The following is a 17,555-nucleotide window of genomic DNA, read 5'->3' on the forward strand; positions in this document are numbered from 1 at the left end:
CTGTAATTGTTTTTTTTTGGGGGGGGGGTTTTTCTCAGGACCTTCTAAGAAATAACTGTGATCACTATCCACCAGGCTGTTTGACACCTTTTGAGTAATCTTGTAAATATAATGCATGCACTCCTCTTGTAAAAAGCACTTTGGTGACTGAGATTTTAAAATAAAATAACACCATAAGTTTCAGTATCCAGTGGTAACCTGGGAGAATCCTAGAAAATCCAGCTGTGCTGTACAGGTACCACCAGAGAAGGAAATGGTTCATATTAGGGTCACAAGATAGCATCTTGCTATTGAACTGTATACTGCCTCTGTGGTGTTAGGTAGAAGCCCAAAGACTGTTGTAGACTGGTAATATTGGTAACTGGTTCCATTAGGACTAAGAAGTCTTCAGCCTGGGACTGTTCCATCTAATTGTTCACTGCGGGTTATTTTTGAGGTTTTTTTTTAGTTTTAGTTTTTTGTTTTGCCCACCTCCTACACCATGTCTTGTGAGTAACACAGCAATAATCTCTTTAAGTGCAGCTCTCCTTCCCCCACCCCATTTTCCCCCCTTCTGCTGTAGATAAGCTTTTGTGTGTACACCATTCTGGGCGTAGTGAAACGGGCCCGCTGGCCCAGTGATCTGGAGGAAGCCAAAGCTGGAGGATTTGTGGACGGGTACGCCCCCAACGGCAATCCGATCTACCGCAACCCCTGCGCCGAGCAGGTCCGAAAACTTCTCCACAACTTGCTCGCTCTCATAAGGTGGGTCGAGTTGGACGTGAGTACCACAGCACTTTTCAGTGCCTTTGAGTGTGCTCAGAACGCTGTCTCCCACTTTGAAACAGTGGGAGAACGGGCTGGGTGCATTGCACAGTACTACTTCCTACTGTTGTAAGTGGGCTGCAGTACTGGAGGAGAGTATGGAGAGGAAAAAAAACAACAAAAAAAAACCGTGGAGACCAAACGGCCAATCTTGTATTCCTGGACCACGTTCTTCCATTTGAAACAATGGGAGCCCGTGCTGGGAGTTCTACTAATATTGCGGTACTACCTTTCATTGTTTCACAGTGGGAGTTAGCACTGCAAAGATAGGGGTAACCGTACCAGATTCCTTTGTTTCCCCTTTTATTCGTTTTATTTATTTATTTTTTTTATTCCCTTTTTTCCTTAAGCTTCTGATCTTGGGTCTATGAGGTGCTTTCTGAGCATGTGCTGTATTTGTAAGATTGCTTTCAGTGGAGGCCCTGCTGAGACGCCTTATTTGTGATTCTTTTTCTTTGGAGGATAACCCTGGTTCCTGTTCCTCAGTTAATAAGTAAACGAAACCTGGACAGAGCTAACACAATTTAAAGTCAGTATCCACTCTAACCATTTCCATTCTCGAGTGTGATCCTCTTCATAGCTAAAGCTATCTTTATTTTTAGTAGATGGGGAAAGGGCTTGGAAGACATTGAGGAGTTCTGGGGTTTTTTTTTGTTTTGTTTTTTAGTCAAGGTTTTTTTTTGCTTTATTAAAAGTCATGTCCACTCTAAAACTGGGCATTTCGATTCTTCGAGTACGATCCCTCTTCATAGCTAAAGCTAAATCTTTATGTTTTTAGATGGGGAAAGGGGCTTGGAAGAAATTGGAGAGTTCTGGGGAAACTTATTGAAGAGAAATTTAAGTCAAGGTTTAATGTAAATTATGGCAGATCTAAGTACCCCCCACTTTTTAGAGATAATAGAAATTGTGATTTGGAAAACTTATGAAGAGAAATTTAAAATCTGGGGAGATTTGTTGGTAGATGGTCTTTTTTCATTGTGAAGAGTCTAGAAAGTATCAGTATTTCAGAGTGCATCGTTATTACCTCGTCTTTTTTGTTACTATTTTTTATTTATTATTCCTTTAAGCAAAATTGCATTATTCTGATCATAAACACATCTGTTTTGAAAATGGAGCGTACAGGTAAGTAGAGTGGGTTGTTTTGAGTCCTAAAAGAACAAATTATTAATAAACAGTTTTTAGCAATTTTAGTATATTTTTATTTTAATCACATGATTGGCAGCTGAAGTCCATTTTTATAGAATTGTGAAGTGTAAGCAGTTTTTATTTCAGACTTGAACACATTTCTGTCATTGAAAAAGTGAAACCAAATCAGAGTTCCTTAGACAATTTATAATCATATTAAACGCTTTGTTAAATTGGGATCAGTATTCATGGTCTCTATTTAGTTGTCCTGTTTTCTGTATTTAATCACGTTAGGCAAGTGGTGGAAAACATTCATCTTAAATGCAAGATGTTCCTAAAAAAATGATGACTTCTCTGCAGATGAATAGTTCAACATGACAAAGTATCCTTTATTCTCTCTTGCGGACATAGTAAAAAGTGCTGCATTGTTTTCATGCAGTGCATGCATGCTTGTGCAGTCCTCCCAGTATCTCTTTGTGCAGTATCTTATGCTTTGTGTATATGAATTGAAGGGAAATATTCTGGAATTCCCCTTTTCTTTTGCAGGACTCACAACAACCTGTTCCTGCCTGAGAACTTGGCCAAATTGAGTGAGACGTTTGGCAAAGCCTTTGACATGATGGAAGTGGAGAAGAATGCTATTTTGGGTAAAAAAAAAAAAATAGAATTGCAGCTACAATTGTATAGAGAGGACAACATGTCCATAGTGACCATTAATTAAATTACAGTCATGGGCTGCAGTACTGCAAGTACTGTGTTTGAAACCAGGCTTTTACATTTGGCAGTCTGTCTTCAAGTGGACACAATCTAATAGTTAAATGGTTAGAAATTGGTGAAGTTTAAGGATGATGAACTCTGCTCAGGGATCTTTTCCTGTTGGCATTCACTAACTCTTGAAAGGTGGAGGAATCGGATATTAAAGTAAATCTTTACAGCAACCAGCGGTAAAGATCAAATGCATTGCTTGCTATTTTAATAAAAAAATGAAACCAATGCTTTGTTTAGAAAGGTAGCCTATTGGCAATAAAAGCAGCATATTACATTGCCATAGACATATTAAGCCTAGAGTTTAATACAAAGAGGGGAAAACAATCGCATAGAAAATGGCTCTTCAGATACAGGCACTGCGGCATGGAGTGTTGACGTGGGAACAAGGACGTTCCTTCGTTTTCAGTCCCCTTGTAACGGTATGTGTGCTAAGGGGTGGAAGTGCTATACAGTGGCTTATTGCTGTATAATAGTATTAGTGTGTGCAAAGTTCCCTGGTTCTCTTCCTTTTAGGTCTCCCTCAGCCCTTGTTGGACCTCTACGACTCCCCTGTATATAAAACAGTGCTGGAACGAATGCAGGGTTTCTTCTGTACGCTCTATGATAACTGGTAAGGGTTCTGTTTTCCCTTATATTCCTTGTTAAGTGCAGTGCTTTAGCTGTGGCCACAGTACACTCTGGGTGTAGAGTTTTCTGTATGCTGTACCTACCAGTTTCCTCTTGCTGTGAATTTAAATGTTTTCTGTATTTATTCTGAATAGTTATGACTATGCCGGGGGACCTCACCCCTGTGCAATGTTCTGTATTGGGTGCTGTACAACACCTCCCAAGTACTTGAGGAGCTGCTGTGAAAACAAAAGTATGAAGTGGGAATGGGTGACCTTTTAGCTGGCCGGATATTGTCATGTTAAGTATGTCTACATAATGAAAAGTTTTGCTTTGTTTCCCAATTTGTTTGCAGCTTCCACATTTTGGGAAATGCAGGCCAGTCGTTGCAGCAGGATTTCTACACCATCGATGGCTTGGCTGGCCAGTTAATCACCTCTGCTTTCGTCAACCTGGCCAATGTTCCTGACTACCGGCTCCGCCCCATGCTTCATATCCTTTGCTATTCCAGCAGCTGTAAGGACATTCTCAAGTTGGTTATGAAGAATGGTTAAGTGACAGACTTTTGTAGCTTAGGACTTAGAGCAGCAATGACTATGCACGTTTTTCTGGAGACTGGTTTCTGCTAGACCAGTTGTTCCCTGGTTATAGACGTGACAGTTAGTCTCAAGTATTGCTACTTGTACAATAAAATCTGCTTGACATAACTTTTCAAACTGAGCATGTTTCGATCAGTTTTAATGTTTCATAAATCAAAAAGGATGTGATACTAGGCTTTATTTTCACTTTGCTGTAATGAGAATGACATGACCTAATTTTGTTTCGTAATGTTATAAAAACAAAAAAACACTTGTGTGTTTTCATGTTTTCCCTTTTACCCTTAAATGTGATTTATTTTTAAATTGCATGTCACTTTTAAACAGGTATAATTAAATAAACAAAGGGCTGTTATCACCACAGCTTCATATGGGGAAGTGAGTAATCCACCCCACTCTTTGTTGAACTCTTCACAAAAATGTCCTCATACAGCTGGTTGCTAACAAAGTTGTCTGGAAGCTGCTTCATGGGTTTTCTCTATTATCAAGCCATTTCATGAGGTTCTTCCTTAATGTTCTGTTGTGCCTACGTGTGTTCGTGAAGCAGCTGGTTCTCTCCTGCCCTCCGGAGTACTACAACACCCTCATGTGCCCTATCCTGGGGCCTCTCTTTGCCTATCTGTTACAGGTAAGACAATCTTAAAAAAAAAACACATGCAGGTGCCTTTGCCAGTCATGGCTGAGATGATAGATCTCAGCAGATAATGGTGGAGTGAGGGACTGCTTTAAGGAATGATGCAAGATCTTAACGTTTTTTTTTTCTTTTTTTTCTTTAGTTTGATTGTATTGGTGACTTGTACTACATGTTAGTTGTGGTGTGCAGTAGATTTGCAGGGACAGTTATAATATTAGTCCATAATGTAGTGCTATTGCCTTAAGGGGTAGTGCCATTTATATTTATGTTTGTGCACAACCCTAGCTGACATGCAGGTACAATGTCAGGTCTTTTTTAAAAACTTTGATAAATGTAATGTTCTTTTTCTTTGTCTCCAGAGGCTTACTCAGAAGTGGCAGGTCATCCACCAGAGAAGTAGCCTTTGGTAAAATGTGATTTCATTTTATTCAGTTCTAGTTTTAGTGAAATATGAGGTCAGGATTGCTGTAGTATAACCTTATATACTGTATGCTGTGTAAAGAGTGTTTTTGCTCTTAATTTGTGTTTTTTTTTTTTTTTTTTTTTTTTTTTTTTCATATCGTTTCCCCTTGTGTGTGTTTTTCCATAGCAACTCTGAGGACGAACCCCCTGAAGAGAACCCCATGTCTCAGGAGATGCTGGACGAGCAGCTGGTCAGGCTGCTGACCCGGGAAGTCATGGACCTCCTCAGTAAGTGTGCTGGACTGTGCAGGCTGCCTTTCATCTGAATGCCAATGAAACCGTTTAATTGCATATCTGCTTCGTTCAGGTGTATGCTGTATTGTGAAGAGGGGATCTGAAGCAGCTGGTGCTAAAGAAGGTGAATTGGAAGGTGAGCGTCCTTGTATTCATACTGAATTTCAAAGGGCTTTGCTAAGCAGACTTCACAGGTAGCACCGAGCAGTACTAAAATAAACTTTGTTAGTCTAACTAAAATTAGTCACTGGGAATCAGTGTTCAGTGTCTGTATGTGGATGACTAGCTTGACGCTGTCATTATTGGGCCCCCATTAATCTTTATTTGGGGTTTGGGGTTTCCCAGAGCAGTGTTTTCTTATGCATTATTTTTCAGTTACTCTACAGCAGTGGAACACTTCACTGCAGAGTTTGTGATACAATGGTTGGTGGTTTTTGTTTGAGTAGCCTGAGGCCTCCCAAGTGTCAACCTGCAGCCCCTACATATAAGCCTCTTGCAGAGTTACGTTGTTAATCCAAAGAAGTAAAGCTTGATGCTTTTTCGGCACGACACCTTAAATAAGAGTATATCATTAGAAGTCATTTGTTTGTTTTTGTTTTAAAGATAAATTGGGTCATTTCATAAACCATGAACTTATTTGTGAACTGTATAACTGAAAAGCACAACAATATTGTCTACTTTAAAAATTCAAGAAATAATATTCTTAAAGCTTTTTGAGAGCCACGATATATGTCTTTTGGTTAGCTCAGCTAACCAAGCTTCAGTGTCACACCCAGAACTATTTAAAGCATGAAAAAAGGTGCACTTTTAACAATAAAATTGTTATAAATTAACCACTTGTGAGGAAGGAAAAACTGTTTTTGTATAAACTGTGCAATAGTGACCCCAATGCACTCGGAAACCGTACACTACAAATGCTACTTTTTGCTCTCTCATTTTTAAAATGTATTTTAATATAATTATGAAAGTCAGCATTAAATGTTGCTGTAGTGTGTTGTACAGTAGCTGCTGTGGTTTTCTGTGACGTGTGCGTGTTTGTCTCAGGTGATGTCTGGGAGTCTGTTGGCGGATGCAGTTACCTGGTTTTACGGCGCCGTGTTGAGGGGGTTGCAGATGCATGGGCAGCACGAGGGCTGCAACACTGCGCTCATCCAGCTGGCTTTCTTCATTTATGAGACACTGGTGAGTCTGAACACCAGAAAACAGCCTACACACCAAGCATGTGTGCCACCCCCTCCTCCATGTGCAACATGCTCTGCTTTGTAGAGTAAAATAGAATCATCAAGCCAAAGAAATACGGGTTAACCACAGGAACATTGAAGGGAGGGGCCTTTCGAGTGTTCAGTTAATTTACAAGTGGTTGTTGATAATTACCAGATGGATTGGTTGGATGGTTGAAAATAATTCAAAGCTATCTTATCATAAACCCTATAGAATATTTAATTTTTTTAATAGACATATTCTAAAAGGACTTTTGAGGTTAAATGTCTAGAGTGTTAATTATGTTTTATATATGTATGGTTTGTGTTTTTTACTCCTCATTTCATGTGTTTTATGTTTGCTGTGGTGTTTCGAGCCTCTTACCAGGTTGTTATTGTAAATAAGAATTTTTTTCTCAATTGACTCCTCTGGGTAAAGGTGTTGATTGTTTGATGCAGTGCAACACTGTTTTAACGTTGGTTTTAGAGGACAACACTGAGCGGAGGTGTATTTAATTTCATTGTTCCACAGAGACCCCGCTTCCCTGAGCTGAGGACTGTGATGGAACAGATCCCCCAGATCCAGATGGACAGTCTGGACCAGTTTGACTTGAAAGTGCTGAACCCTGGACAGCAGAAAACAGCAGACAAAAAGAGGAAGGACATCTTTAAAAGGCTTATTTCTGGCACAGTTGGGGTAGGTGAAGAACACAGTGTTAACTCTAGCATCCTTTGCTTCAGTAATACTACTAAGAATCTGTTGTGTTTTGGTACCTATTATATGTCTCTTTTAATTATTTCTTACTGGGTCATCACGAGGGTCCACTGTTCAGTGTTGCTGTACAGTGATACCAGCCAGTCCTCCATCTCCCATCAGGCTTTGCAGTTATTAGTACTGCACAACTATTTTGTAGAAGCATACAATTAAATGGTAACATTTTTAAAATTGCCCCTTTTAATACATAAGGTTAAACATAAGGTTCCTTTTGAATTTAGAAAAGACAAATATTCATAATACCTACATTGCTTGTTTTGTTTCATTAAGTGCTTATTTTTTAAAAAATATATATTTTGTTCCCCTTGTTTTAGAAACCCCTTGGACAGCAGTTTAAAAAGGAAGTTCACATCAAAAACCTACCATCCCTATTCAAGAAAAACAAATCTGAGCCGACACTGGATACCCTTGATGGCAATAGTGCCGGCTTGGCAACACTCTTTTCACCTAACCCTGATGATATTTGAAAAGGTCAAGGACTTGGCACTCGCCATTTTCTATAATGGAAATGTTAACCTGAGCGACTGCCTTTTAATTCATAGAAAGGTCCATTGTGTAGGTTACCACAGTGTGTAAGATGTTTTTTTTTTTTTTTTTTTTTTTTTCATTTTAAAAAATACTACATTCCAATTTGCAATCCCCCCCCCCCCCCCTTTTTTTTTATGTGCCCCATTTAGACATTATTCATTCATGGAACACTAATTGCAAACAATGTCAATGTACAGGAAGCATAAACTATTGGAACATATGAATTGCTGTTTTATATATATTTTTTTTTATTCTTCTTAATTAACAGTTAGTGCACACATTTCTGCCCAGCATGTGTTTAAATTCCCTCTATGTAGAATTGCACACAGTGAGGTCTGGGATTCTTAACCTTTGAAATAATTCTGTAATGTTAATGTTACAGTAGAACTGGTAAATTCAGAGTTTGATAGTCACAATAATCTGGAGTTGTTTCTAAAACAATATCTAGATATAGTGTTCCATTGTATTTCTTTCAGGATACTTAAGTACACGTTTACCTTTTTTTTTTTTTTTTCTATTTAATTAAACATTGGATCATTACCTTGGAGATTATTTTTATTGTTGTTATTGGCTTGAAGAAATGAAATCAGCTGTTGAATTTCTATATAGGATCATCCAGAGCTCACTATGATAGTCACTGTCATGACATCTAAGTACATGTATTTTTGGTATTTCCTTAGCTGTGACGAGGTTGACAGAAATGAAATCATGTTTAAATGACTTATCTCACATTAAATTATATGCAAATTGCCTTCTGTAAGTATACAATTACCAAATAATACACATTTTCTCCATATTCCCTTTACTATTCCCCTGTGCAAGTCTTGCTGTTTTATCTAGACTGGAGAGCAAGGCTGAATAGAAATTTAGAGCAAGTGGTTTGCAACGAGCAAGTTGTTACAGCAACTCAAACCCTGTATAGGGTAAAACAGACTCCAGGAATAGAAACACCAATAAGAGGGATAGGTGGACCTAAAAGAACAGTGAGGTAGCATGTGAGCAGCGGCACATTTGTGAGGATGCTATTAGTACGCTCTTTTTAAAAAAAAAAAAAAAAAAAAAAAAAAAGTGAATGACTAAGAGAGCCATATTAGAAGGGCCATGTATGGTGGGCATTTCCATAGATAGAGCTAAATGTCTTCAGGGACAAACAAAATACACAAATCAGCTTGTGGAAGAATACCAATTGCTATGTTAGTAAGTTTCCATTTATTGATTCCAGTATTCAAAAGTTGCACACATATAGCTTAAACATTTAACACTAGACACAACAGAAATCAGATAATGATCATTTGCCTAATATTCTGGGAGAAAGCTGAGGTACGGTCATGGTCTGGTGGCAGGAGAGGCTGCAGGTAGCTTTTCTCACCGAACTGCATGTGAAGCTAAACTCTCTTTACACTCTGTTTTCTTTACAATATCTCAACAATAACCATTTTATGGCATAAGTTACAATGTTGTTCCAGACACAGAACATAATCTCTTCTACACAAGGTCACATGTACCACACTTTATCATTTCCTCATTCATCTGTATCCTGAGTTGAAAAACATCCTCCCACCTTGCAGCTGTGCTTGAACCCAGTATTCTCAAGTGTGCTCACATTATTTCTTTAACCTTTGCTGACCTTGCATTTGTATCAGATTTGCATACAGCACTCATCAGGAGTGTGGCAAGTAGGATTACTGCATTCTACTTGTATGTCAGAGTCCAGTGGCCCCAAGTACTGGGCATGTTAGCAAATCAAGACCAACGCTATAATGGTTGAAAAAGAGCACATTGATTACACCGTGTAACAATTATTTTTTTTGTTTGTTCCTGGGTAGCAAGTGTTATTTCCTAATTGCCTATGCCTCAAAGGTATAGAAAATGGCTATTATTCCCCACAAACTTTGCTTTTGTCACCAGGACAGGTAAATTTTAAAATATCACTATTTCCAATGAGAAAACGGGCGTTTTTTTGTCTTTTCGTTCACGTAAAGTCAGAAAAAAACAACATGAATCCAAATTAATGTGTATTTATACTAAATACAAAAATGACTACAAAAGATTTAGAAGCGAGTAGTTTTTCGAGATTTACGATTATACTGTAAATTTGTAGTCATTTTTTTATTACTTTAGTATAAATGCATGTTAACATGAATCCAAATTGTTTTTTTCTGACTTTATGTGAACGAAAAGACGCAAAAGCGCCAGTTTTCTCGTTGGAAATAGTGATATTTTGAAATTTACCTCCCTGAGCATTAACACAATCCTGGCAGCATTGACGCATAGACCTGATCAGCCTCCTGATAGACTGCTGTGGATGTTCTGCCACTCTTCCTGTGCAGCTGCAGCCAGCTGGTGAAGCTTGGCTGGTTGCGGTTGTCTCCTGTGGATGTCACTGGCGATTTGGTCTCACAGATGTTCTGTTGGACTCTGGTCAGGAGAACAAGCTGGCCACGGCAAGACCTCAACATGCTGACTTGCATTGTTCAAGCAAACCGGTGGAGCAGTGAAAGCGTGATGATGTAGGGAGGAATGTCCTTTAAAACAAGAACGCCTTTGGTCCAGATTGAGGGTAACCTTATTGCTCAGTATTACATTAACAAAGTCCTTGAGACAACAGTTTTTTTCCATTCCTGCAAACCAATTCAGAAGTGTCGATTTTTCCAGCAGGACAAGGCAAGACCACACAGTGCTAGGATTACAATCACAACTTCAAGAAAACAATGTCGAGGTCTTGCCGTTCTCATTTTTTTATTTTTTTATTTAGTGGTCGGCAATTATTTTATTATTTTCTCCCAATTTAGAATGTCCAATTATTTTTAGGCTCAGCTCACCGCTACCACCCCTGTGCTTACTTGGGAGGAGGGAAGATGAACACACATTGTCCTTCGAAGCATGTGCCATCAGCTGCCTGCTTCTTTACACACTGCAGGCTCACCATGCAGCCACTTCAGAGTTATAGCATCGGAGAGCAGGTGCCTGACCTGAATGCATTTGATGTTTGGTTCATGTGTGTTCAAGTGTATAGCTCTAAATAAAAATAAGTAATTATTTTAGCATGAAAGCTACGGACCTAGGGGAGAGCTTATTATGCTTAATCCAACAGATCACTTGTAAAATGTGTGCTCTATATCTGAGCATGTGGCACCACTAAGTATTACACAAGCCACCTTGACCTTTACTAGGGCATCATATACACATGATGGAAACATACACTATTCATGGTGCTTCTCTTAAATTTGTTGTTTCTGCTGGTAACGGTTTTCATATTTAAAATGTCACTAACATATTTACCCTATATAAAAATCCTCTTTGGACAAGAGGAACATTCTAAGTAGAATGCAAGTAACGCGCGCATTCTAAAATGATATTGAAGTCATAAATAAAAGTTATTAAGAATGATTATGCAAGATAACAGCACTGTATAAATACACATTTTTAACAAATAAAACTACAGTATCCTATTAATAATACCTCATACCACCCCATTTTGTTTGTATAATTTGAGTAAAAGGACAGTATAATAAGAACATAAGAAAGTTTACAAATGAGAGGAGGCCATTCGGCCCATCTTGCTCGTTTGGTTGCTAGTAGCTTATTGATCCCAGAATCTCATCAAGCAGCTTCTTGAAGGATCCCAGGGTGTCGGCTTCAACAACATTACTGGGGAGTTGATTCCAGACCCTCACAATTCTCTGTGTAAAAAAGTGCCTCCTATTTTCTGTTCTGAATGCCCCTTTGTCTAATCTCCATTTGTGACCCCTGGTCCTTGTTTCTTTTTTCAGGCTGAAAAAGTCCCTTGGGTCGACACTGTCAATACCTTTTAGAATTTTGAATGCTTGAATTAGGTCGCCACGTAGTCTTCTTTGTTCAAGACTGAACAGATTCAATTCTTTTAGCCTGTCTGCATATGACATGCCTTTTAAGCCCGGAATAATTCTGGTCGCTCTTCTTTGCACTCTTTCTAGAGCAGCAATATCTTTTTTATAGCGAGGTGACCAGAACTGAACACAATATTCAAGATGAGGTCTTACTAGTGCATTGTACAGTTTTAACATTACTTCCCTTGATTTAAATTCAACACTTTTCACAATGTATCCAAGCATTTTGTTAGCCTTTTTTATAGCTTCCCCACATTGTCTAGATGAAGACATTTCTGAGTCAACAAAAACTCCTAGGTCTTTTTCATAGATTCCTTCTCCAATTTCAGTATCTCCCATATGATATTTATAATGTACATTTTTATTTCCTGCGTGCAGTACCTTACACTTTTCTCTATTAAATGTCATTTGCCATGTGTCTGCCCAGTTCTGAATCTTGTCTAGATCATTTTGAATGACCTTTGCTGCTGCAACAGTGTTTGCCACTCCTCCTACTTTTGTGTCGTCTGCAAATTTAACAAGTTTGCTTACTATACCAGAATCTAAATCATTAATGTAGATTAGGAAAATACAAGTAATTACAAAAAGTTTGATTGTAGCATGTTTTTTTGGAGAATGTCCAATAGCTGTGGGCTTACTCTTGACTTGTGATTTTGGTTCGACACGACTTTGAAATAACACAACCAGTGCAACCATTATTTTATTTTTGTATTTGTTTTATTGTTTAACAACATGTGTCAATAATGTAGAACACCTTAACAACCTAACAATTCCTACTTTAGAATATGGTTGGGGGTTGGTGCGATACAGCGGCACATGGAGGACTGAAATATTGAGATTTGTTCCCATTTATCATCCCTGGCCGGGTTTGCAGCTGCTTTCCAAGAGCTGGGCTACACCAAGCCAGGGAGCATCCAGGACTACGAAATGACACGTGAATTTCTGAAACACAAAGAACAGTACTATTTCTGTAGTGTTCAGAAAAAATACAACTACACCATAAAAAGCGTGTGCTTTACTCATTGTAAAAAAGCAACTTTGTTATTGCACTTGTCATGTGGTAATAAATTATAAATACACAACCACAAGTAATTATAAGACCTTATCCAATGTTATAATAAACATGTACTTGCATTCCAAATTCCCAACCATCTATATAATCTTTACCTTGTCACTGTTGTTTAAAGCACAAGACTGCACATCATTGCTTTCTCCTTTCTTGCACTATGTGAGTCCCATCTCAACATCCAAGAAGTATTTCACTCCTGCAACCACCTGTTAACACAATGTGTAAACTTGTGTGTATACTGAGCTGAGTTTTTTTTTTTTTTAAAGCACTAAATTAATATTTTGCTTACCTGTGTTTTAGCTGACAGAACTATGATCATCTTGCTGGTGTTCTCATCAGTGGATTGTTTGTTATATTCAGTAACAGCAGACCTGGCTGCCCTCTGCACATCTTGTCTGTTTGTAGAAATGTCTTCAAGACCCCCAACAAGCTCTTCCGAGGCTGTCAAGACAGCAACAGGGAGGGCGGATTTGGAGCTGCTTTCCAAGAGCTGGGTTACACCACGCCAGGGAACATCCAGGACTACGAAATGACACATGAATTTCTGAAACACAATGGTAGAACACACTCTAAAATATCCAACAATGGCACCAGATTGAAATTTATTAAACCATTTTGAATGTATTTTTAAATGTCCTAGTAACTTGGGGACTTATTATTAAAGTTGGCTTTAGAAAGATATGTGAACAATTGATCTAAAATCTTACTACTCTCATCCAGGCCTCAGGGACCAGCACTTCTGTAAGTGGGATCTGGTGTGTACTCCAGAGCAGCCTGGAGTGCAAATCAATTTAAATTCATTTATAACTTACCTCTTAACATCTTTGTTAAGTTTTTTTTAGATTATTTTGGATGTTCAGAGATTAATGGTACTTATGTTTTGTAAGATAAATGATTTACCTCAACATGACTAGCTTAAAGCACAACACAAATTTTATAATAAACATGTACTTGCTTTGCAAATTTACAACCATCTGTATAATTCCTGTGTTATTACAGTCTAATGCATTGTAATAAAAACGGTCTTTACCTTGTCAATGTTGTTTAAAGCACAAGACTGCACATCATTGCTTTCTCCTTTCTTGCACTTTGTGAGTCCCATCTCAACATCCAAGAAGTATTTCACTCCTGCAACCACCTGTTGGATGACACCAATAAATATCTCTGTATAGTGAGCTGCGAAAATACTTGAAAGAATACTTCATATAATATTGTGCTTACTGTACCTGTGTTTTAGCCGACAGAACTGCAGTCATTTTGCTGGCGTACCCATCAGTGGATTCTTTGTTATATTCAGCAACAGCAAAGCTGGCTGCCCTCTGCACACCTGGGCTACTTAGAGAAGCTTCTTTAAGACCCCCAAATTGTTCAGCTGAGGCTGTAGAGACAGTGAGGACTAGAAACACGCAATGCCACCAAGAAGCCATGGTCACTCTTAAGCCTGGGCTCGGAGAATGAAATGAAGTGGCCAATCTGGGTTTTTATAGTATGTGTATGACAATGTAATCTGTTAGTCTAAGAGATGTTGCACAGCTCAAATATAGGAATAAGGAAAACAAATTATATGCAAGATAAGATATGAGAACTACATACAGATGGAAAAATATGAAGCTGTGCAAAGATGAATTTATTTTTTGTAAGTGCTAGCATTCAGTAGCGGGTACTTATGTAATACATTGCATTCTAGAACACTTAGTCTTTAATCAGGAAGGTGTGCAATAGTTATTCCTGAACAAGTTTCCTATGTGGGTCAAGGGTAGAGACAGAACTGGGTAGGCAGCTAGCCCTGACAACTGGGATTTATTGATTTATCCGCTATTGGTAATCTTAGACCAAACTACAATTTCGCTTCAATGTAATAGAGGTTTCCTATTAATATTATCGTGCAAAGGTAAAAAGCCCGAAATGTGCTGTAATCAGTCTTCATTCATCAAATGAGAACATATAACTGAATTAGGAATACTAATCAAACAGATGTGATTACACAAACATGAATGAATTATTCATTAGGAGAATTATTACAAGTTATATTAACCGGCTACTATATAATAAGGCAACTTTTTTAGGTATCAGGTTAATTATTGGTATTGATGGCAATTTCTATGTAATGTTGATTTTTTTTGTTAAAGAAAAGCTGCATCTTAATACTTAATAGTATTTCCTATATATTAAATATAATTTTAGTTTATATAGAATATTGTATGGGGTGCTGTACTATATACAATTTTTTTCATACTTTTCATAATTTCCTGTCCTATCAGACCCAAAACATTCTCAACAGGATTGAGATCCGACAAATTTCCAGACCAAAATTGAAATGGCCTGATACTGTTGTCTTCTAACTATTTCTTCACTTGTCATCTTGGACTTAGAAATCACAGTTGGGAAAACGGTTCTGAGCTGTAGGGAGGAGGTGGTCTTGAAGTGTTTTCAGGTAACAGTCCTTGTTCATAGCTGTCCCCTTGGGGTAAAAATATGTAGGGATTCTGTACCTTTGGCAGAAAACCATCCCCAGATATGAACAGTTTCCAGATGCTTTATCATTGGGACGTTACACTGGCTTGTATCTTTCTCCTTCCGCCTTTCAACACCTCTCCCACCTCGGTTTCTAAAACAGCTGAAGGGGAACTCGTCAGAGAAAATTACTTTGGCCCAGTCATTTTTTGTCCAGTCTTTGTATGTGTGACAAAAGTTCAGGACAGTACTGCCCATCCTATCTCTCAACCTAACTGCCTTGGCTGGCATAACCTCTGTTGCCTATCTGATGCCTGCTAAGACCTTCCTATTGAAGTGCAATGATGGCTGAGCCTGTTTCCGAGGAGACATTGGCTCACTCTGAAATTACAAAATCTATAAATCATGTTCATATAGCTTAAATCTACTCTTTACCAATTCTAATTGTTACATTCTGATTACTTCTAATTGAGGAGCACAGGCCAAAACATGTTATGTCTTTTTCTTTTTTCATTCAACTTTATGAAGCAAAATTAGATATTTCTATGGTGTTGCAAAACTTTTGGCCACAGCTGCATATCTTAAAAACTATAAAAAATGTTTTTAAAAAAATCCAAATTTACTGCGCTCTTTTTTTTCCCTCAAAAGTTGCTAATGTATTATGCAATCCACTTAATCAGAAAAGAAAAGTTGTGCACTCATGCAAAAACTTCCAAGTGCTTCAAACATAATGAACATTTGCTTGACTTTCACTCTGCTAGAAACTGCAGAGTAGATAAAAAAAAAACTATATGCATGCATATTGTATTCAAAATGAAATCCTTGAAAAGAAAATGGGCTATGAAGTATTTGAGTTATTTAATCTTATCTTAAGCAAAGATTTTTTTTTTTAAATCAAAATAATCTTTACATTGTGCAATGATTACATTGTGATACACATACTGGGTTTCTCCAGGTTTTTGTAAAGCAGTTGAATATGGACGTGACATAAATTAAGCTATTAAACAAATATTAAGAAACATGCAAATTCTGAGATAGAAACAGTATTGATGCTGTTGAGATAATGCATACTACTTCACATACTATGTCCAAAGTAGATCATAAAATGAGTGAAATACAGGTTGATCTTGAAATGAAGTTATCTTGACTGTAGTTGACTTCATTAGCAACAGTTTGGGAAACATTTGTGAATATCAAAATGTATTTTATTCTTTAATACATACCCTGCAATATCATTCTTAATCATTGTGAACAGGCGTCATTGTTTTTTCAAGCACAGATCTTTAAGAGTCTCTTATGTTTTTGTTTCAGAAATTCACGTGGGATTTCGTAGTCCTGGTTGCTCCCTGGCTTGGTGTAGCCCAGCTCTTTGGAAAGCAGCTGCAAACCAACTAAGCAATGACAAAAATAAAATTAATCTACAGTTATGAATTGACAGTTTCTGGGACATGATATAGTGCTACAATGATTGTATGTATATGTACAACAGTAGGGTGCCACTAGCAGACTGCTTTCCAAGGCTTTGCTAATTGTAATTAATCTGATTTGAATATCAATTTCTCCAATAGAGTTTATGAATGGTTTCTTCTTCTTAAACACTGGGTTGCTCAATTGTAGTAATAATTAAAGAAACTTCACAGTTGGAATTGTTTGAAGGAGAAGTTCATTGTTAAGATGAGGTATCAATTACAAAAACATAACATTTAAAAGTGCCATTTACTGTAAACTGGTGTTTGGTAATATAGATGAAACTGGAAGAGCAGTTCTCAACACCATGGAGGTTGTCAAATTAAGGTTCTGTACCTTTAAGGAACACAAAGTTAAAGGTGCCCCAGCCTCTATAAACAGGGTTCACTTTCCTGAAAAACAGGGAGTAGATTTGATTGTTGTGTTTCACGAGCACAACTAAGTAAGGTGAGTTGATTTATCTCTTTTTCTCCCCAGTGTAATGGGGTTTGAAACTTTACTCTGTGAGCACGATGGGAAGTTTTCATATCAAAATCTTGTTTGCATGTGGAAAATTGGAGGTTAATTTATAATGTTAACAAAAATGCCATCAATAAATTATTCAAAACAAATAGTACATCTTTTTTGGGTGAATTAGATAAGACATGTTCTGTGAAGTGAATATTTAAAAACAGAAATAATTAAAGAGCGCTTGCTCATCATAAGTGCTTCATTTTGATTTTAGAATAGACTCCATCAGGGATCATGTGGGTGTTTTTGTTTGATTTTATTTTTTTAATACTTGATTATTTAGTTTCTTTATACTATATTGGTGCTGCTTATGTTTGAGTCTAGACCTGAATCGCAGTTCAAACACATGATTACATATTTAGACCAGATGCAGTACAAGAATTGATTAAACCAGTTATTTAGTTGTTACTAGTGCTGCATGAAACAAGTTTGTGGATAAGCTCTCCACAGGTGAG

General features: G+C 37.6%; 1 protein-coding gene across 1 annotated transcript; it reads left to right on the top strand.

Moving 5' to 3' along the window:
- The first annotated feature begins 210 nt into the window (after nt 1-210).
- Nucleotides 211-7,807, top strand: LOC121316377 (exportin-5-like). The gene is made up of 12 exons (XM_041251454.1): nt 211-744; nt 2,476-2,576; nt 3,211-3,307; nt 3,659-3,795; nt 4,430-4,527; nt 4,893-4,939; nt 5,123-5,223; nt 5,303-5,377; nt 6,110-6,132; nt 6,235-6,411; nt 6,961-7,125; nt 7,518-7,807. The coding sequence occupies exons 2-12, from the start codon at nt 2,546-2,548 to the stop codon at nt 7,668-7,670; spliced, it is 1,104 nt and encodes a 367-aa protein (XP_041107388.1). The 5' UTR covers nt 211-744; nt 2,476-2,545; the 3' UTR covers nt 7,671-7,807.
- Nucleotides 7,808-17,555: the final 9,748 nt, after the last annotated feature.

The sequence above is a fragment of the Polyodon spathula genome, chromosome 5 (assembly GCF_017654505.1).
Source record: "Polyodon spathula isolate WHYD16114869_AA chromosome 5, ASM1765450v1, whole genome shotgun sequence".
Lineage (NCBI taxonomy): Eukaryota > Metazoa > Chordata > Actinopteri > Acipenseriformes > Polyodontidae > Polyodon > Polyodon spathula.